This window comes from Coenobita brevimanus, chromosome 71 (genome assembly GCF_032717465.1).
Source record: "Coenobita brevimanus isolate Jiangsu-jjx chromosome 71, ASM3271746v2, whole genome shotgun sequence".
Taxonomy (NCBI): Eukaryota; Metazoa; Arthropoda; class Malacostraca; order Decapoda; family Coenobitidae; genus Coenobita; species Coenobita brevimanus.
This window is the reverse complement of record NC_137024.1, coordinates 53,414,152-53,435,630: the sequence shown is the minus strand read 5'-3', so window position 1 is coordinate 53,435,630 and position 21,479 is coordinate 53,414,152. Positions and strand designations below refer to the sequence as shown.

The window sequence follows — 21,479 nt, the reverse complement described above, 5'->3', positions numbered from 1 at the left end:
AAGTCAAATTTCAAAAGACGATATTGTGGTGAAATGACAAATGGAAGTGATGGCTGGATATGGCAAGAGTATAATACCGTATAATAAAACGTATAATCGTAGTGAAAGGGATGATAGATGTGACAGTATACGCCCCCTCAACTCCACACCCCCTCCTCTTCCCTCACCCCCACTCGAAATTCCCACTCCTCTCCCGTCTGCTCCCCACCCCCTTCCTCCCAACTCGACCCTTCCCTCATCATCATCCCATTATATTGAATTACAGTCTTTACGTCAACAAAAAGCCTGGAAACGGTCTTTAAGTCTGTTACTGTTTACATTCTTTTGTATTCCTTTGTACTCCTTTATGCCCAACTTTGTACACCCTCCTTTCTTCCCTCCCCCTCCCCCGCCCCCGACTCAATACTCGCCTTTCCTTTCCATCTCAACACTCTCCCCCCAAACACCCCTTGACACTCCCTCCCCTGACACCCCTTGACACTCCCTCCCTCGACACCCCTTGACACTCCCTCCCCCGACACCCCTTGACACTCCCTCTCCGGACACCCCTTGACACTCCCTCCCCCGACATCCCTTGACACTCCCTCCCCCCCTCCTGGCCGCCATAATTGACACCTTAGAGTGCCCACATTATTATCTGTCATTTTCACCCCAAAATTTACACAAACAGACACCAAGAAGAGGAAAAATGAAAGGCAAATAGAACGCAAGATGGTCGGTATATGGAGGCGTTCGCCTCTCTCTCTCTCTCTCTCTCTCACACACACACACACACACACACACACACATAAAAACACATAACGCATCGGTAGGACACACGTGAAAAATGGGACACGCGCGATATGTGGGTCATTCGGAAAACTGGGTCATCCCGGGACGCAAAACACAACAGAAAAACTCGATACATAAAAAAAACACACAATTCGAAGCCTGGAAAATACATGAATACAAAATTGAATCGGGTTGGAAGAATCTAAACACAAAGCACTGTCTCTCATGTTTGTTAGTCCTCTCTCTCTCTCTCTCTCTCTCTCTCTCTCTCTCCCCCCCTTTTTCGCGTCTCTCCTGCTCTCAATCCCCCCCTCTCTTCTCTCCCTTTCCTTTCTCTTCTCTCCCTGTTTTTCTCTCGTCCCCATCCCCTTTTACCAAGCCCCTACCTCCCCCACCGCATGGTAATGGACTCGCCTCTGTTATTGACACTCCATACCGCTGAATATTACCTCATTTTCCCAGCTCCTGAGAAGAAGTGTGGGCTTGGGGTGCTGAGGCAAGAGTGGAGGAAAGAATGGTTGAGGAGAGAGGAAAAGAGGAGGTAATGAGAGGCGAAGTTAGGAGGGTATAAAGAGGAAAAGAGGAAAGGTGGTGAGAGGATAAGGAGGAAAGGCGAGGAAAAAAAAAATCTGATTTGTAGAGATGACTTGTGAGGAATATGGAAGAGGAGACAGGATGGAAGAACAAACTAGTGTGTAGAAGGGCAGAAGGAGAGGTGAAGGAGTGAAGAGGTGGAGAAAAGGAGAAGGGAAAGTGACTCAGTATGAATGGGAGTGAATAGCACCTTACCCTGACCACCCGTACCCCTTCAGTCCGGTGATTTATTTTCTCTTTCACTCCTGCTGCCTCCGGACGATTTTGCGCACCTCTGAGAAACCAGTTGCTGTGGCCGAATTACAGTCCCCATTAACCCCCTAACAGCCCCATTTCTCTCCCTAATCGGGGCCTAATTAGTCCCCTTGTCAACCACAAAATTGGCTACATCTGCTGGAGCCCCTTAACCCACTCAACCACCAGGCATCCAAACGAAACTGAACGATATCTGACGTAACCTAGCCTAGTGTGGTATTCTCGTTGGTTAAGTAAGCTCCCTAACACCTCTTCCAGAGCGATTTATTTGGCATATTACACCTTCCTGTCCTCTTATGCGTCATGTAAATCTTTCTCATATCGTCATACTTTGCATAAATAACGTACAAATGGATGTTAACAAGCTTTATCCGAAAATAAATCGTTAAGGAAGGGGTGTTTGGGAACTTCCATCATCGACGAGAATATGTGCCCTAACGAAAATATATAATAATAATAATAATAATAATAATAATAATAATAATAACAAAAGGCTATATTCTTTAGTGCCGAAAGAAAAACGTTTGTGAAAAATAGCTAACTACGAAAAAATAAAAAAAAAAAAGGCAGAAAAGAAAAAGATACACTGCCAAGTTTAAATAAGAATGACCTTAAAAATATACACGTCATGGAAAAAACAGAAATGATGTCCGCTCGTTCAGTTGATGTACTTTAACTTCGCTCTTGCCATCTGGGAGACAGGGAAAGTTTAAGAGGGAAAAAAATGATGGGAAAGGCGACGTAAAGGTGAAAATATAGGTGATGGGAAAACGGTTTGGGTCTGTGTGTGTGTGTGTGTGTGTGTGTGTGTGTGTGTGAGAGAGAGAGAGAGAGAGAGAGAGAGAGAGAAATATCAGTATTGCCGGGAGGCACCAGGAAAATGATTTCGGAGAGAGGGAAAACCCAGAGGACGATGAGAGAGAGAGAGAGAGAGAGAGAGAGAGAGAGAGATAAGGATGTGGACGAGGCGGTGAGGAAGAGAAATGAGAGAGAGAGAGAGAGAGAAAGAGAGAGAGAGAGAGAGAGAGAGAGAGAGAGAGAGAGAGAGAGAGAGAGAGAGAGAGAGAGAGAGAGAGGTAATAAGCGCGTGGTGAGAATATCTAGCTTTCTTCACTCCACACATTGACCTTGATATGGGTACTGGCGTGAATGGAGGTTAAGTGGGAGTGGAGAGCAAGCCTGTATATCTGAGGAGTGTTATAAGGCCGGACGCGTGCAACAATAGTACCACAACAAAAGAGGGCATTCGAGCAACGTGCAGGCTTCCATTTTTTTTTTTTACCACCGCGTGTGTTTATTTATCTGTTTATCTGTTGGCAGGATTACTCAAAAAGTTATGAACGGCTTTTGCTGAAATTTTTTTGGGGGGTAGGTTATGGCCCAAGGAACAATCCATTAGATTTTGGTGGTGATCCGGCTCATCATCCGGATCCAGGAATTTTTTAAAGGATTCTTTACCATTGCGGGATAATGGCAGTTGCAACATTTTTGCTTTTAACTCGATAAATACTGCCTACAGTGCTTGCTCAAAAATTATAAGATATCCTAATAAGATCAACCACACACCCAAGTTTGATCTGGATCAAAGAAATATTCCGGATCTGATGATCCAGAATGTTAAAAAATGGGAAATTGTTCAGCCTTGGCGGAGGTTCGTAATCTCGGATTTCTCTTGTTTCCTCCTCCCCCCCTTTTTTTTTTTTTACATAGAAAGAGAGGGTGCCAGCTACGTGTGTGTTTGTATTTGTATTTTTGTTTTTATTTACTGATTTACTTTTGCGACGTTTGAGTTGATGTTTTTTTCGATGCTTTTCTTTTCTCTTTTTGTGGGTTCTGTTCGCCCACTTTATTAAATATTAAAGGAATGTGGAAATGAATGACCTCACTTTATCCTATGGTGAGAAAAAGGTCATGATGATGATGATGATGATGATGATGATAAGTAGTAGTAGTAGTAGTAGTAGTATTGGTATTAGTAGTATTAGTACTGTAGTAGTATTATGGCTGAAGTGAAATACCTGTGTGTGTGTGTGTGTGTGTGTGTGTGTGTGTGTGTGTTTGTGTGTGTGTGGAGGAACAGGCTGGTAAGGGAGCTTGGAATTTAAAAAGCTTAATGAAGTGTGTACAGTATGACTCCAGCTATTGTGGTTCCCGCCCCATTTGTTTGTGGGAAATGGTGTTAAAATGATGATGATGTTGATGATGATGATGATGATGGTGTTCGCTGTTGCTGTCCCCTTGAATGGATGGTGTATATATATATTTTTTTCTTGCCGCCTTCAGACAATTTTTTTTAGTTTCTACAGAGACATAAGGTTGTGAGGGGCTCATTCGGCACCGTTTCTAACCCTGATACTACAAATGTTCTCAACAAAACTCAGGAAAATCATCAGGAGTAGCAGGGATAAAATAATAACGAAGTACTTTATTTTAAGGAGTTGAAATGGACGCATACATCTTGAGGGAGGGCGATCGAGATTTGCTGAAAGGAGTGATTATGATTATATGATAGAGAAGTTTGTGGTGCTGGAGAGGGACGCCTTCGCGTGGTGACAAAGATATAACCGGGCCTGGTTATACACACGTCTCTCAGCTCCTCTCCCTGTCTCACGAGAGAAGGATGGTGGACATCAGGAGAAAGGGCAACTTCAGCCTGCAGTCCACTGGGTATAAATTCTGATGAGCCTGGGGCCACGACAGCAAGGTAGAGAAGTTTGTAAGTATCAGGATGACTCTGAATAAACTCAGAGAACATGCACCTGGCAAAAGACAGATAATGCTTGTCAAACATGTGTTGTGGCTCCCGCGCTGTGTGCTGTTAAGACTTGCATGAGGCAAGTTCGTTATAGTTTTTTTTTTTTTTTTTCATTTGGTATATTTTCTCTTGTTGTTCTAACTTACTCCATCCTTTTGCTGAAAACATATGCTATTGCTGGTTTACGAACAATAAAGTTAAAAATTAATTGTAGCCCTTTGATTTGTTGAGTAGTTTTTAATGTCGTGTGGAAATGTATTGAACACTTTCAGGTTCCTGTGACTCACTCGGCTAAACACTATCGTTTGGTGATAGCAGGAATAGATACTAGAGCCGTCCCGAGCGTGAGAAAATTAAGGGTGTCGCTATAGACAGTTTCAGGCTCCTGTGAATATTGTTTGACGCTGCCTGGAATAATAGAGTAGTCTCGGCGTGAGAAGGCTAATGGTGACAGTACTGTATTAACACCCTCAGGCTCCACTGAATCACCCTCACATGAATGTTATCATATGGTGCCAGCTAGAATAGAATGCTAGAGTAGTCCCGACCATGAAAAGGCAAAGAAGAGGTATGTTAACACTAGTGCCTTGTACGTATCATAGAGATCTACAAATGATGGTGGCGGGGATGGTGGAGATGGTAAAAGCAGTCAGGTGTGAGGTAGGGCAGCACACTCGACACGGCATAGGCTGGCATACTGGCAGGGTTGACACGACAGGGATAGCATACTGGGAGGGTTGACACGGTAGGGGTGGCATGCTGGCAGGGTTGGCACGGTAACGGGAAACATAGTGGCAGGGTAAAGCACGGAAATGGCACACACTGAGAAAATGAGAAGCGAGGGGTAGTGGGCGGCGTTCTGGCAGGGTTAATGCACGGAAATGACGCACGCTGAGAGAATGAGAAGCGTGCGAGTGAGACGAACAGGGATGAGGCAAAGGTAAATATACGTAGGACTTAGACGGGCAGGGTGAGACAAGGTGCACGTGAAACGAGCAGGGTGAGGAAGGGTATAGTAGACTATGTGAGACTCCCACGGACAGGGTGAGGCAAGGGTAAATAGACGTATGACTTGAAGGGGCATGGCAAGGCGAGGCTTAAATGAGATGAGTTGGAATGGTGAGGCAAGGGTGAATAAAACAGGATGAAGCAAGGATGAATAAATGTAACTGAGGACTCACCCCAAATCCGAGTACGACCAGGGTGACGAGAGTACCTGAGGCCGCTACCACCCCCACCGCCCTGACCCACTCCCGCACCAGCCCCTCCGCCAGCAGGAGGCCGCCACGCCTGTTGGTCTCGCTGGCATCAGGGTACGTGGGGGTGGTGTGACCTCGTGTCGTACACACATCGGCCCGTTGCTGGTACGAGAGGCCCACTGTTCCAGCCTCGTTCTCGTCCTCGCACATCACCTCCCCGCCCTCCTGGTAACGCCGTATGAAGTGGTCCGTTCTAGCACTCCCCAGGTACTCCTCCCGCACCCGCGTCGCCCCCCTCCCGCGGCACCGCAAGTGAGTGTACGGTAGGTCCACCCGGACGTCGTCCTCGTCGGCCTCGTCCTCGTTCTCGCTGGACTGGGCGGACTCGGAGTAAAATGAACAGCGGTCGCGGGCGTGTTGACGAACCAGGTAATGCTGTTGCTGTTGTTGCTGCTGTTGCTGCTGCTGTTGTTGCAGGGAGTGGTTTAGGGATAGAGTTGTTTGCTCCCTGCTGCGAGTGCGACTGCCCGAAGGATCGTTTGGTTGCGGCAGGTCGTTAGTGAAGGGCTGTGTGTCCTCGTAGTGGTAGAGTGCGTGGATCGACTGTGGCTCATGGTCCCCTGGGCAACACACACCCTCCCCACCTCCGTACCTCTGGCTCTCATCACTCCCGTAACCCTGGCTCTCGGCCCCAGGGTACACGTGGCTCCCTTCGCCCAGGTACGTATGGCTCTGGTCCCCGGTATACATGTGGCTCTGTTCGTTCAGGTACAAATGAGCCTCGCCACCGTACACATGGTTGTTGTGGTCAGATGTGTACATGTGACCCTGATCAGGTGCATACACGTGTCCCTGGTCCATAATGTGAGCCAATGCCTGATCTGCTGCAAGGGCATGGCTTTGGTCGATGCTGAAGGTGTGAGTCCTGGAGGAGGTGTAGGGAGAGGTGCGAGAGACGGGCACCTCACACAGCTGTCCCTGACCTTGACCCTGCCCTCCCTCTGACGTGGATGTGCGGCCACGGGACCTACCGGCCTGGCTGCGTCCGCCACCTGACGAAGGGTGACTTTTCTGGGCTGGAATGTGAGCGTGGAGTGGCGCCAGGTCCCTTGAGTGGGCGTGGGCCGAGGATGCACCGTGAACTCTAGCCGTGGTGCGGGCGGCGGTCTGGGCGAGTGGGCGGGCCTGGACAGCTGTACGGGCGTACTTGGCCATGAGGTACTCCTTTAGCGGGGCTGGGTACTCACCCAGGCCCGAGTGGTCCTGACCGTAGGTGAGTGTGTGAGCCATGTAGTCGTGGGTGGTGTTAGCTCGAGCGGCGATGGATCTGGCGTGTGACCTCCTGTGGGCGTAGTTATGGGCGTACCACATGTTTTGGGCGGCGGGGGCTGCAGGGGCTGCCATACTCCGTGCCCGGGGCTGTGGTGGTCATGGCCGATGCCCCGCCGCACCGCCCTGCTGGCCGCACGCTAACTGCCCCTGCATGCCGCCCCTCCCGCAACCACTCCTGGGGATCACAACTGTGGTGGGGGCGTGGAGGGGTGCTTGGCGCGTGTGGTGGGCATAGCAGGAGTGGCAGGCGTGGTGGTGATGCCGGGGATGAGGCGGCACTGTGAGGCGGTGCCAGTGCCAGGCTGCTGTGCGTTGCCTCTCCCCCTCCCCTATATGTAACCCCGTGCGTGCGTCCGTCGGTGTGTGCGTGTGTGTGTTTGTGTGTGTGTGCGGGCGCCTGCGTCCCCTGCCGCCCTCTTACTCCACCCTCACACCACCATCGTCGATAACCGTGAGCCACCGCCTCCACCAGCTGCCTCCCTTCCACTCTCGCACTGTCACCCCGTTCCCCTCGAACACACCCCCACCTTCCCCTTGCACTCTCACTCCCCTCTCTCCCCTGACATTGTAATCCCCCTTCCCTTGCACTCTCCTCCCCCCCTCCACTTCCCTAGCAGTCACCCCGGCTCTCCCCTTACCCTCGCCTCCCCCTTCCACTCCCCTGGCTCTCCCCCCACATCCCTCCCACAGCACTGTCACCCCCCTTCCCTCGCACTGTCACCACCACACCAACAACCTGACATCACTATTGATCAACCATGCCTAATGCCCGCCGACCCAGGGATAGTGGTGGGGGGTGGTGGTGCGGGCGGGAAATGGTGGTGGTATTGAGGAATAGTGGTGGTAATAAGGGATAGTAGTGATGGTAGGGAACAATAGTCCTGATGGGGGATAGTCGTGGTGATGGTGGATGGTGGTGGTGTGGTGGGGAATGGTGGTGTTGGGGTTCGGGGATAATGGTGGCCTATCCCTGCATGCCCCGGAACCCTCTCTTGCCTCTCTCCCTTACTCCCCCTCCCCACCCCACCCCAGCCCACTCCCTAACACCTGTAGGTTCCAAGATACAAGATAAAACCATCATCTCCACCAGTTCTTCATCTCTCTCTCTCTCTCTCTCTCTCTCTCTCTCTCTCTCTCTCTCTCTCTCTCTCTCTCTCTCTCTCCTTACTTCCTCACTCCGTCTTTGGGTATAGGAAAAGAGCATGCAATAATGATGATGATGATGATGATGATGACTAACTTAACCAAACCTAAACGTGAAAACAACATACTGCGGCCCAAACCTTGCCATCATTCGGCCCTAACCTAGGTAGAGAGAAAGAGAGAGAGAGAGAGAGAGAGAGACGGGAACTAATGTGTATGCTTCATATTCACAGCACTACATAAATAATACAAGTGGGAAAAATAAAGACGCGCTGAGAAGAAAGGGGTTTAAGGGGAGACGAAGGTCAGTGGCAAAGCTTCATGAGTCTAATGGATATTTGTGTGAGCCAGCGTCAAGCCTGATTGCCTTACATGACTCCACTCTTAGCCACTTCACCACGACGATCTTCTATTTAGTTATTTATGTATTTATTTTGTTATTTAGTGTCTCTTTACATCTATTTAAATTTTTAATAGTAGTAGTAGTTGTAATAGTAGTAGTAGTAGTTTTAGTAGTCGTAGTAGTAGTAGTGTTGTTTTTGTTACTTTCATGTACTCTATTTATTCTTGGAGAGTTTTTTTTCGATCAAAAGGGATTTAATATAACCTTCATTAACTGTTTCACTGATAAGAGACTCAGCTAAGGTGCAAAAAATCATGTGGTAATAGCAACAACAGCGACTACAAAAAGACGACATCGTAGTGAAGGGGTTCAGTAGTTGCGTTCGTACTGATGAAGGAGAGAGAGAGAGAGAGAGAGAGAGAGAGAGAGAGAAGGATACTGGAGTCCATTCAACCCTATATGATTTTCGCCACTGAAGTTGGCATGCTGTATACCCGTATGGGATGTTTGAGAAGTGTGTGTGTGTGTGGGGGGGGGGGGGCAGCAGTGTGAGGTACAACAGTGAGGTGTACACGGTATATGGGTTGTAGGATAATGATTGTTCGAATTGAGTTAGTGTGAAGTGCATGTGATAGTGTGTGATAGAGTAGTGTTTGGTGTGATAGAGGTGTGGTAGTGTGGAGTGTGGGAGTGTGAAGAATGGTGGTTCGAGTTTCGGTAGTGTGAGGTGTGGTCGTGTGAGGGAATGTTAGGTCGATGTGTGGTAGAGATTTAGTAGTGTGGGGTGTGTTAGTGTGAAAAATGGTAGTTCGAGGTGTGGTAGTGTGAGGGATAGTAGTTCAAGTTCTGGTAGTGATTTGGTAGTGTGAGGAGTGGTAGTTGGTGGTGTGGTAGTGTGTGATATGGCAGGGTGAGATGGGTGTGGGTTGCAACAGTGTGAAGTGTGTTAGTGTCTTTCTTTCCTGTATTATCAAGAAAGTATTATTAAGCCTGTTTATATGAGAGGATTATTCGTTAAACTTTTATTAGTCATTTTTACATCTGCATACGAATTTCATCCATAGTCCTGCAGCTGATATCTCTCTGTCTGTCTGCGTGTGTCGCCAGATGCCTCAATCTCGTAATGGGTGGCCACAAACGAATCATCTCCATGTCACCCTTTCCTCTGCATATCCTTTGTCGTATACCTCTCCCCATCCCTCCATCTTACCCTCGGATCTCCCCCTCCCCATCCCTCCATCTTACCCTCGGATCTCCCCCTCCCCATCCCTCCATCTTACCCTCGGATCTCCCCCTCCCCATCCCTCCATCTTACCCTCGGATCTCCCCCTCCCCATCCCTCCATCTTACCCTCGGATCTCCCCCTCCCCCTCCACCTCAACCTCCTCCTCACTCACGCACACTTTCCTAGTCAATCGCTCATTTTCCATCCTCTCTACGTGGCCAGACAGTGTGAAAGTATTTCTACGTATTCACATTAACACCACACCTCTCCTTCACATCCTCATTTGTCTGTCTGTCGCTCCATGTAACTCCACATGCACTTCTCACAGAACTCATTTTAAGTGCTCTCACTCTAAACTTGTGTCCTTCCAGTAGGGTCCTAGCTTTACTTCCACAAGTTAGAGTTGGGAATCATAATACTCTCATGCACCGGCTGTACGTGCATGCTCACTCTTTCCTTTATCACTTCCTTGTAGTGAACCAGCAACTTTTCTTTCCTGCTGTACTCTTTCATGGACTTCATCCTCAATATTTTCCTTACGCATCGCTGAATATCTGAAGGCTCTTACATTTTCCATTTCTCTGCTGTACTGTAGATACGTATTTTAGAAAATCACCAGCGTCCACCAATTTTTAAGTGTGATATTCGGAATAACAGGCATTAATGCATAGGCCATTTTGGATGTAGTGATATATAACTACAAAAAAAGGAAAGTTAACTGAAATGTTGGACTGCATAGTTTAACATGTTGATTTTTCATGCAAATCGTTTAGATAGATCAAGTAGGTTTGAGACGATTTCATTTTCTTTATTTTTATTAAGTATTCAGTACAAGCCCCAACATTCAGGGCAAAGATGTCGCTGAAAGCAGAGCAGGAACGAGTAAAATATGGCATGTAAACATAAATTGGCAAATACTGTACACAATGAAATGATTATCGCTACTAGTTGGAGCTGTTCATAAAAGACAGCGTAACACAAATAGGTTCACACGGGAGCACGTAGGGAAGAGGGAGGGGAAATAGCTGTTTTGGTGAAGTGCAAAGTCCTGCTAGTATACACGGACAATTATTGAGCCTTACCAAACAAAATCAGTCCCCTACTCACCACCATGTTGTTGGCGTCAGGGAAAATGGAGTTCCTTGTGAGAGAAGCAGAGGGTGGACTCAAGTAGGTGGAGTTTGTTAGGCGTTGGTCCTGCATCTTAATAGACAGTGCACGTCAGTTGGCACTTACTCCAGAGAATGGTATATAAATTTACCTTTACACAGCCTTCAGAGCAATTTACAGGATATATGTGGCACTTAACAGGTGTACTTTCACGTCAGGTATTGTATATAAACAGTTGTACACAACGGCTTCAGATACGGTCTTGGTTGCTTTGAGATCTGGTTAGTATTGATCCTTTTCTTTGGCACTGTTGCTGGTGTAATGTATGTAAACTGACTTTTGCACCAGCTTCATTTAAGGCAGTCAGGATTTTCTTTACTGCGAGTTCTGTATTCAGTCTGTGTTCAGTATTTTTTTTTTTAACACCAATTTCTTGTGCACCATTAACTTTTTTCTTTTTTTCAGTTGTCTCTCAGAGCTGTTTTTGAGATAATATTGTACTCAACCAGGGACATGTAGTTCTTCATTTCTTCCCGATATTCATGTCGTCTGTTGCCCTGTTGTAAATATTTGTGATAATCATATTGAACACAGCAGCAGAATAACATAAAGTAAGCAGTAGAGTTATGCGATTCTTTAACTTCGGTATCTTTAACTTGACTAACTTAAGGCGATTTTTTACAGCTAAAGGAAGTTACACATGGTCAAAGGGTTAAGGAGAAGGCGGTTGACAGGTGTGTGTGTGTGTGTGTGTGTGTGTGTGTGTGTGTGTGTGTGTGTGTGTGTGTGTGTGTGTGTGTGTGTGTGTGTGTGTGTGTGTGTAAGGGAAAGGATTAAGAAGGCGATTTACAGGCGTGTGTGTGTGTGTGTGTGTGTGTGTGTGTGTGTGTGTGTGTGTGTGTGTGTGTGTGTAAGGGAAAGGATTAAGAAGGCGATTTACAGGTGTGTGTGTGTGTGTGTGTGTGTGTGTGTGTGTGTGTGCGTGCGTGCGCGCGCGTAAATATTGACAGACTGGTAGGACTAATGGACAAACATACACCCACACACGCAATTATGGTAACAGACCATTAAAAAAACACAGCCAAGATAACAAGGCGAATGCTAGTCATGGTTTACGTGTGTTAAAGATGCAAGAAATGTAAGAAACTGGCAAGAAAATGGGGAGTTACTGAGCAAAATTGGGAAGCTGAATTACGGGTTGCAAAATTGGAATAAACTGTCGAAAGGAATCACTGTGAAGCAGAGAGATTAGGACGCAGACTTGGAACAGCTTGGGAAGAGAAAGACAATCGATGCGAAGCAGAGAGTCGCTAGCAAGTTGAATTTAATATTACAAAAAGTAGAACTGATTAGCAGAAGGATAATAAAAAACCACATTAATCTTCTCAAAAAGTGAAAAGAATTAGCGGAGTGAAGCTTAGTATGATCAGGGACAATCAGTATGAAGCACTGAAGAGAGACTGGAGGAAATATGTAGGACGAAGGAGGGTCAGTGTTAAGCAGCGACAAGAATGAGATGTCGAAAGAAAAATTGCAGGACGAAATAGAATCACTGTGGAGCATGGAAGAGATCGGGAGGTGAAAAAAAAAAAATGTAGAACGAAATCAGCCTAAAGCAAAGGGATATCGTAAAGCCGAATTACAGGTCGAGATTTGGTATCCACGGTTGCCTATACGCGACTGAAGAGTAGCACGTCGACCAGCCCACATATATATGCTGCTCTCACTGATAACACCCAATCCCTCTATTATCTGTGACTCAAGCGCCTCTCCCTTGGCGATTTATTTTGCTTATTACATCAGCATATTCTCTTGGGTGTTATTTGTTTTAATAATTACACAGGTGTATAGGTGACATAGTAAAATTATTAGATGCAATATGCCGAAATAAACCGGTAAAGGGAAAGTGTTGGGGAGACCCCTTTATCGGCGAGATTATGTGTCCTCAGGTACTGACTACAGTACAAGGGTCAATTCTCTCACTCTCTCTCTCTCTCTCTCTCTCTCTCTCTCTCTCTCTCTCTAGCCAGTTCAAGCACGAGAACATTTCTTTGCATCTTCAGTAGCCGTCTACTTGTCTGTCAGTCTGTCTCAGTTTGTCTGCCAGTCTGTTTATGTATCTAATTGTGCTTGTCTTTGTTTGTTTCTGTTTGTATCTGTCTAAATCCATCATCTGTCTGTCTGTTTGTCAGTCTGTATCTGTATACCTGTCTATATCAATCTATCTGTCTGTCTGTCTATCTGCCTGCGTGCCTCACTGCCTTCTTATCTACATCTGTTCGGGGCGGCACCACAAAGTTATTTTTTTTTTGTTGCTACCGCCAGACGAGTATTATTATTATTATTATTATTATTATTATTATTATTATTATTATTATTCAGGCAAGAAGAGACCCGTTGTAGTAATCTGACTAGAACAAGTCTCGGTTAATCCTTAAAATCACAGCTTATCTCCACTCCCTGCCCGACGACCATATATGGATACAGTACCATAGACACCGTATTATATGATGCCTATGCTCTATTCACCTTTATTTGGCCCAGATTTTCGTTTTTGTTTTTTATTTTTCGCAGCTTCCTTTACGTAGCTCAGTGATAGGAAGTCAATGCTCCTGATCGACTTTCTTACCACAGCACTGTATCGTGTTATCATCATATTCTAGTGCTCTTGTTGCAACTCGGCATTCAAGATGGAGCTATGGCAATTTTAGGTTTAAGGTGAATAGAGTATAGGACACTGGTTAGGGATTTCGCATACGGTATTTCCTTACACATCTGATGTTCTTTCATGCTTCTTTACCCTGTGTGTGCTCGCTACGACACGGTTCTCTGCGGTACTCATACGAATGAAACCGGTTTACACAATATGTGATAGCACCACCGTAAACATTTTCACACAGAGGTACCACACCACCTTGCCTGAACACGGACACTACGTTTTACCTGGAATTTGTGGCAGTCCGAAATTAATAAATGACAAAAATATTTACGCCATTAGCCCTACTTGCATCATTCAGTGTGGCGTAATAGAAGTCTGATACAGCTTCCCCCAGTCTTCACCTTACGCATGTACACTTTCCATTGATCTCCAACAGAGTACTGTATCCTGGCAGATCAATGTCACACGAAATATGCAGATCAGCACCGTATTATCCGCATCATATCGACATCCACCACACCTTCACAGAACCCTAATGCACTTCACTCTCCCACAGTAATAAGTGTCTATGGGCGTCCACTCTTTGGCCTAGGAAAATTGCTGACAGAAGAAGGGATGGAGGAGACCTAGCCATGAGCGCCCCTTCCCTCCCAGTAAATTTTGCATACGTTAAGCTGTATAATTTAATGTATTCTCTTTTTATGAACTGCGAATATATCATCATCATCATCATCATCATGCACGAAGATCATATACCACAAACCAGTTTATTCACGAAGACGGGGTTGCTTTGGTAGGCGTGTTGTTTTATGCTATTTTTAAACTCGTGCCGATGTATTTGGTGTTTGGCATGACCTTCTCGAACATCTAAGGTCGAATCAGCTCACAGAGACAGACAGGGTTACATGTGTCGCGTCCCTGTAACTAAGGGAAACAAAAAAATACTCACTAAAACCCATGAGCAAAATATCGTCGACAGTACCCTTTTGGTTGTGGCGATGTGCTATATGAAATGACTTTATAGGATGGCAGTATAAGGCACACAACGAATGAAAATGAAAATGGAGTCTGTTTGTCGCGTCGGGAGGAATGGAAACTATAGAACGCAGGACATAATGTTGGGATGGGTCTGCAGTCTGTCCATCCTAGGAACGTGATCACACCCACTCATTTTAACCATCTCGTATCGAAGAATCACCAGTAAGACCAGAGCACAAGGAATATATGGCTGCGCATCACGAACGCGGTGTTCTACAAGGTATCTCCTAGTATAAATAGCATCATAGGTCATCAGCAAGAACAAACTAGGTTATAACACTCAGAAATAAAAGTTTAAAAAAATATGTGGTTGCGCATCTTTATAAGACCTATGCATTACCTGGCGTCCTTCGTGGGAACTACTAGGTCATAATATAAACGAAACCAGATAGCAGCAGCAAGAGGAAACAGGATCTCACCACTCAGCCATAAAGAAGACACCAGACAAGAGCAGGATATAAATGAAGTGTAGTTGCACGTCCTTGTCCGTTTTTCTGTGATGGAGCTACAAAGTGGCCCTCGATCTATATAAAAATCAGATGTCGATAGCAAACGCAGACTAGATTCCAAAACACAGTATACACACACTCACACACACACACACACACACACACACACACACACACACACACACACACACACACACACACACACACACACACATTAGACAAGAACAGTAAAATTAACGCGTGGCTGCTCATCTTCATACACAGGGCGTCCTTCGCGGGAACTAGAGGAAAACCGGTTCTGTTCAATGCGGCCCCTGAACACCCCGTCACCCCGAGGACGCCTTTTTATATGCATTCATTTTATTCAGTTGCGAGAGAGAGAGAGAGAGAGAGAGAGAGAGAGAGAGAGAGAATGAAGCAGCAGAACATTACTACATTTAATACATCATACCAGCCTTCATTAACCCACTCATTACAAGATCCCTACCTTAAACCAGAAAGAAAATCGTCTGGAGGTAGCAAGAATAAAGCAATTAAGTACACCATCGGATTAAAGAGGCTGCCCCCCCTCCCCCGCGGTCCTCGTCTTTACCACAAATCCGTCACGTCTATTTAGGTCTTTATTTACGTCATTTAGCATCATTTTATTTTTTAATTATTTATTTTAGTTACTTATCTACTCTGTGAATTATCTCCGGTTTGGCACGATTGTAAAAGATCAACGCACTTTATCATTATTTAACACACTCTTATTAACTGCTTAAGGGTCCTTGTCTAACCTTTTTGTATCCTCTTGGCTTTTTTTCGTGATATAATAAGTGTCCAGATTATACCAGGATATACATTTATATTTTTACATGAAGTTATCTTGTACGTCACTACCGCGGAGTGTATGACGACAAAATGCACGTACGCGCTTACGCCAATTATGCACGCACGCACGCCTCATGCAAGATCTCATGCCCGTAAACACACACACACACACACACACACACACACACACACACACACACACACACACACACACACACACACACACACACACACACACACACACACACACACACACACACTCTGTTAAGTGCCCCACCTAATTTTCCCTCTCACTCTTACCAGCCACACTCTCTTTCCTCCATGTAGAGTGTTCCTGATGTCACACTTTCACTGCTATCACACTGATAATTCACGCTGTATCTTCACAGTGTTCTCCCCATATTTCACAGTGAAAATAGTGCCCCCTCTTATACTTTCCAAAATGACACTGTAATTTCATACTCCCTCACACAGATTCCTCACACTGTTCCTCTTATGCATCCACTGATATCTCACAGCTCTGCTAAACACTGTCCCCCTCGGTCCCTTTACACACTGTTCCCTCACACTGTTTCCCCTGAGCACTGTTCCCTCACACTGTGTCCCTAAGCACTGTTCCCTCAGCTTTCTCCCTTTACACTGTCCCTTCACACTGTCCCCTACAAACTCTCCCACTACACACTGGACCCCATTCCCAGAGAGTCAGCCATCCAGAAAACAATTCCCGTTGCATCCAACCAATTCCTGGATTTTGTGGAGTTTGTGTCCTGTGTCAGCCTGTCATATATATATATATATATATATATATATATATATATATATATATATATATATATATATATATATATATATATATATATATATATATCAGAAGTACGTAGGAGATACAGATGCTGTGAAAGAACGTGTGTGCAGTGAGGTACGGAGAAGCAAGGAAGAGAATGGCTGATTCAAAGGTACTGGCGAACGTCTGGCGCGGAAGGAGTAGGAAAAAAACATGATTACAGTGGTGGTTAAGCAATACACGAGGAGGAAGAGATATGGGAGAGCAGGTTTCTCTCTCTCTCCCTCTCCCTCTCTCTCTCTCCAGGCACTTCCAGCTGAATAAAATCATGTTTCTTTAGCTGGAATAGAAGACTAGATAATTTATGTCCCTACCATGAAAGGGGTATTATAATACATGGAGGGAGTGGCGGTAGAATCGAGAAAAGAAGGAGGAATACAAAGGAAAGCAAACTACAACAGACCTAATGGTTTTTTCGAGGTTGCTTGTTACAGTGTAGACTATGACTGCAGTCTCTAAATCTACATGCTGAAGGATAAGAATAGTAAAGCAACAAGGTCCTCCCTCCAAATCCTCTAGGAAAAAGTGAGAAGGACCACCATGCAGCATGGAAAAACTAACATGGAAATTTCATAGGAAAGTCTGAAAAGGAAAAGTTACATTCTGTTATACTGTATAAGCTACCAGTTTGAAAAACCTGAAAGAGAAAGTAACAAAGTAAAATGAATACTCAGATAAATAAATAACTATAGCGTGACATTATGTACGGGTATGTTGAGTTAACTGGGCATCTTTAGACACAGTGTGGTAAATGCACAGTGTGGATGTTCAAGGGTGGTGCGGCAGCCTTGCCTGGCGCTTTTAAGGTAGGCAGCAGTCAGTCAGGTCCCAACTCCGTTTGCTCCACTGTGACAAGGAACTTTCTCAAGTGGGACAAGTACACAAGTTACCTCCTGAAGCAGTGACCCCTGGTATATTAAAAAAAATCCCGGTGGTGGTCACTTAACTAGCAGAGACCCTCAGTGATCCACAGCCCATCACAGGTCGAAAGTAAGAGTAGTGACCGTTAACTCAGGGATATCTGTGCAGATCCTAGTCTGTGCTTATATTATTTTAATTGCATTTAATAAATTGATAAATACAGAATGACATGACGCGATGCTACGTACAGGTATGTCAAGTTTAGGTGTCTTGTAGACAGGAGGGGAATGAATTTACGCATAGTTGGTAAAAGTAAGTTATTCGGACAGAGACAGAGTCAGCTGAGGATTCTCGTGCAAATACTTGTCTATTTTGTTTTTAAATATCTTAATTGAGACACTGTTCACGGTATCTGAGGGTAATCAGCTCCAGATATTTACATCTCTGTTGAAGAAAAAGTATTTTGCTTCTTGGGATTGGAAATCCTTACCCATAATTTTTACAGCCATTATTCCTGGTTTGACTCGACTGTTCTATTTCTAAATATTTATTCATGTCTAAGCTGTCATATCCCTTCATGATTTTGAACACTTCAGTAAGGTCACCTGTTAACCTGCGTTTCTTTAGGCTAAATAATTTAAGTGTTTCAAGGCGTTTCTCATATGGGTTGTCTCTCAGTCATGGTATCATTTTTGTGATTCTTCGCTGTATTTTTCTATGTCCTTTCTATAGTGCGAAGACCAGAATTGCACACAATACTCGAAATGGGGGCGCACTAGTGAGTTGTGCAAGGCAAGTGGGACTTCTTCCGATTTAAACTTGAAAGTAAATCCAACAAAATCCACCAACTTTGTGATTTTAATTGCCTCGGTGCACTGCTTACTCGGTTTTAAGTCATTTGATATTATCACACCAAGATCCTTTTCAGTGTCCGTATTTGATAACTGGATATTGTTCATTTTGTAATTCGCCTGAATGTTGTTATTTCCAATATGAAGTTCTTTGCATTTTTCAGTGTTGAATTTGCCATTTGGCATTTTTCAATATTGAATTTGCCAATTTTCTGTCCAGCTTGCTAAAGTATTAAGGTCATTTTGTAACTGCTGCCACTGTAACGTTGATGTTACTTTATTGGTTATTTTAGTATCGTCTGCAAATTTGGATATTTTACATTTTAAACCCTCATCTTACGAGGCGCTTGTAAGGGGCAGTGTCAAATGCTTTCTGAAAGTCGAGGTAAATTATGTCTGATGCGCTTGAGTCGTCGTATGAATTGTTAACATCATGGAAAAAGTTCAGTAAGTTAGTTAAGCATGAACATCGATGTCTGAATCCCTGTTGCGAGTCTTTGATAATATTATTTTCTAGATTATTAACTATTTCGTCTCATATGATTGTGTCTGTTAATTTCCACACTACTGATGCTAAGCTGATTGGTCTGTAATTTCCTGGGAGCGACTCATTTCTTTTTATGAAAATTGTTGTTATATTTGCTAGTTTCCATTCACGTGGGACTTTCCTAGTATTTAACGATTTATTGAATAACAGAGTGTGGCAGCAGTAACTCATTTTTTACTTCTTTGAGAATTTTCGGTGGTATTTTATCAGGGCCATGTTTTTTGTCTAGGTTTGTACTATTTACGGCTGAAAGGGTATCGCTATTGTGGATAGTAGGTTATACCTACTAAGGACGATTGTTTTGTTTGTAGGTGACAGTAGGCGTCTGGTGGCGTTTTCTACTGTAAAAACAGACGCAAAGTAATCGTTAAGAATGTTCGCCATTTCAACCTCATTTTCTGTGTTTGCCATTGTTCGTTTATAGAGGGCCTATTGATGCAGTCATAACCTTTTTCTTCCTAATGAAACTGTAAAATTCTTTAGGATTTGATTTGCACGTATTTGCCATGTGGATCTCCAGTGCTTAGTTTCTGCTAGTCGTCCCCTAGAACACGAACCGTCGATGTTGTACCAGGGAAAAACATACTGTGCCCAACAATCCGAGAGGTCTGAGAATTAAACAAAGGAGGGGGAAAGGGTAGGGGGTCAGGGACGGGGGGTAAGGGGATGAGGTAGAAGGGTGAGGGGTAAGGAGGTGAGGAATATGTGTAGGAGGTAAGGGGTTGAGGAAGGGGGAGGAGGGATATGCCTGTTACTGCGCACCTCACAAACCTTCGTGTTGGGGAGTGGTCTAGGCAGGATCTGAAGGTCATCTGTAGCCACCCAGCTCCTATAGTCCATCTTGAAATATAGGGTACTGGCTTTATGAGTGGTGATTGTAACTACATATTTGTGGTCAGTACTCTCTCTCTCTCTCTCTCTCTCTCTCTCTCTCTCTCTCTCTCTCTAGGCACTTACGATAAATTGATGCGGTTTAGGGGAGAATTGCTGTAGTGAAAGAATTAGTTACTTTTCTATATAACCCTTCCATTTTAAAAGGTTTATTCTAGGATTAAAAAAAAAAAATCGTCTGAAATCGGCAAAGACAGTATAGAAATGGCGTCATGGGTTGAAGGGATAAATATGCAGTGTGTCAGGTGTGTGGAAGGTGTGTGAAGGGTTTTTGTTTTTTATTCACCTGTCATTAAAAGGAATCAAATGCTTTTTTTTTTTTTTACCATATACATCTCTTTTGAGTAGTTTCTTATGTTGTGTGTGTGTGTGTGTGTGTGTGTGTGTGTGTGTGTGTGTGTGTGTGTGTGTGTGTGTGTGTAGGATCCTAAACTGTAATGGTGTACGCAGAAAAATGCTTATCCACCATGTAATGCCATTGAAGGAAGTAACCCTTTTTTTTTTTTTAATAACAGAACGGAGGAAGTAAAAACAAAAAAAAATAATCCATACACCAGGTTACTGGTGTCCTCTGTTCATAAAGTATCTGTAACAGTTAGACTTGAACAGCTTTGGGTTGAAAATTGGAGGGAAACAACTCTGGGGAAGCGAGTTCCAGAGAGACGCAGTTCGGGGAATGAAAGAATTCTGATAGGCAGAAGTTCTGCAATATGGCTGAGTGACATTCCAGTCATGAGCGCTACCAGATGCCCGTGTAGCACGAGGGAAGGCATGGAGAGGTGGCACCATGGACGCAACTTCGTCTGAGCATTTGCCAAAAAAATATCTATAAAATAATGCAAGGGAGGCAACATTCTTTCTTACTTGCAGGGGAGGTAGTTTATTTGTAATGGCAGGGTTGTAAAAGCTTTGTTCTGAATTTTGTCTAGTTGTTTTAATGCAACCTCTCCACATCCATTCCACAAGGGTGAGCAATATTCAAGCTGAGAGCGCACATGACTTTTATAAATTATAGCTAACTGCTCATCAGCGAAGAAGTTACGGACTCAGTACAATAATCCAAGTTTCTTTGAGGCGGTTTTAGCAAGTGATCTGACATGAGAGGTCCAGCTGAGGGCATTGTTAAGTGAGATGCCAAGAATTTCAATACTTTTGGAGATGGGAATATTAGTAGCACTGAAGGTAATGTACGAATCTGGTAATATCTGTTTATTAGTAAATTGTATATACTTAGTTTTACTAGCATTAAAAGAGACAAGGTTGTTATGTCCCCATTCATTGATCGTAGATAGTTCTTGATTTATGGAGATGGCTGTACTGAGTTGAGAGGTAGAGATACTAGACTTTGTAAATGGGTGTCTGAGTGTGAATGAACTGTGTAGTGTAGAGTCATCTGCGTGTGAGTGGATGGGATTGTGGGTGACAGATAAGAGATCATTAATATGAACCAGGGATAGGGATGGCGCCAGAACTGATCCCTGCGGCACGCCAACGTTAATTGAGTGGAAGTTGGAATATACATCATCTACATTTACTCTTATTTTCCTGTCACTAAGATATGAAGAAGTCAAAGGAACAAAAGACGTTAGTCCATAGGCCATCTACCCTGTAATATAATGGACTTTGATAGCCTAGCCTTGGGCCATTACACCTCGAAGACAGCAAAATGGGCTTGGCTGTTGCTGTTCCTGTTATCACATTACATTAGCCTAGTTGAAGAATTTGGTGATAAGGCGATAACGCGTGAAACAAGGCACGTGCGTAATAAGGCATATCACAGGACGCATCTACGGCACATT

General features: G+C 44.5%; 1 protein-coding gene and 1 long non-coding RNA gene across 2 annotated transcripts in view; one reads left to right on the top strand and one right to left on the bottom strand.

Moving 5' to 3' along the window:
- Positions 1-6,978, bottom strand: part of LOC145406598 (uncharacterized) — a 93,493-nt gene extending 86,515 nt beyond the window's left edge. The window contains exon 1 of the mRNA XM_080277673.1: positions 5,557-6,978. Coding sequence (XP_080133799.1) covers positions 5,557-6,978 — 1,422 coding nt within the window. The remainder of the gene's footprint in view (positions 1-5,556) is intronic.
- LOC145406590 (uncharacterized) overlaps positions 1-21,479 on the top strand; it is a 202,590-nt gene that overhangs the window by 101,735 nt on the left and 79,376 nt on the right. The gene's annotated exons all lie outside the window — the stretch shown is intronic.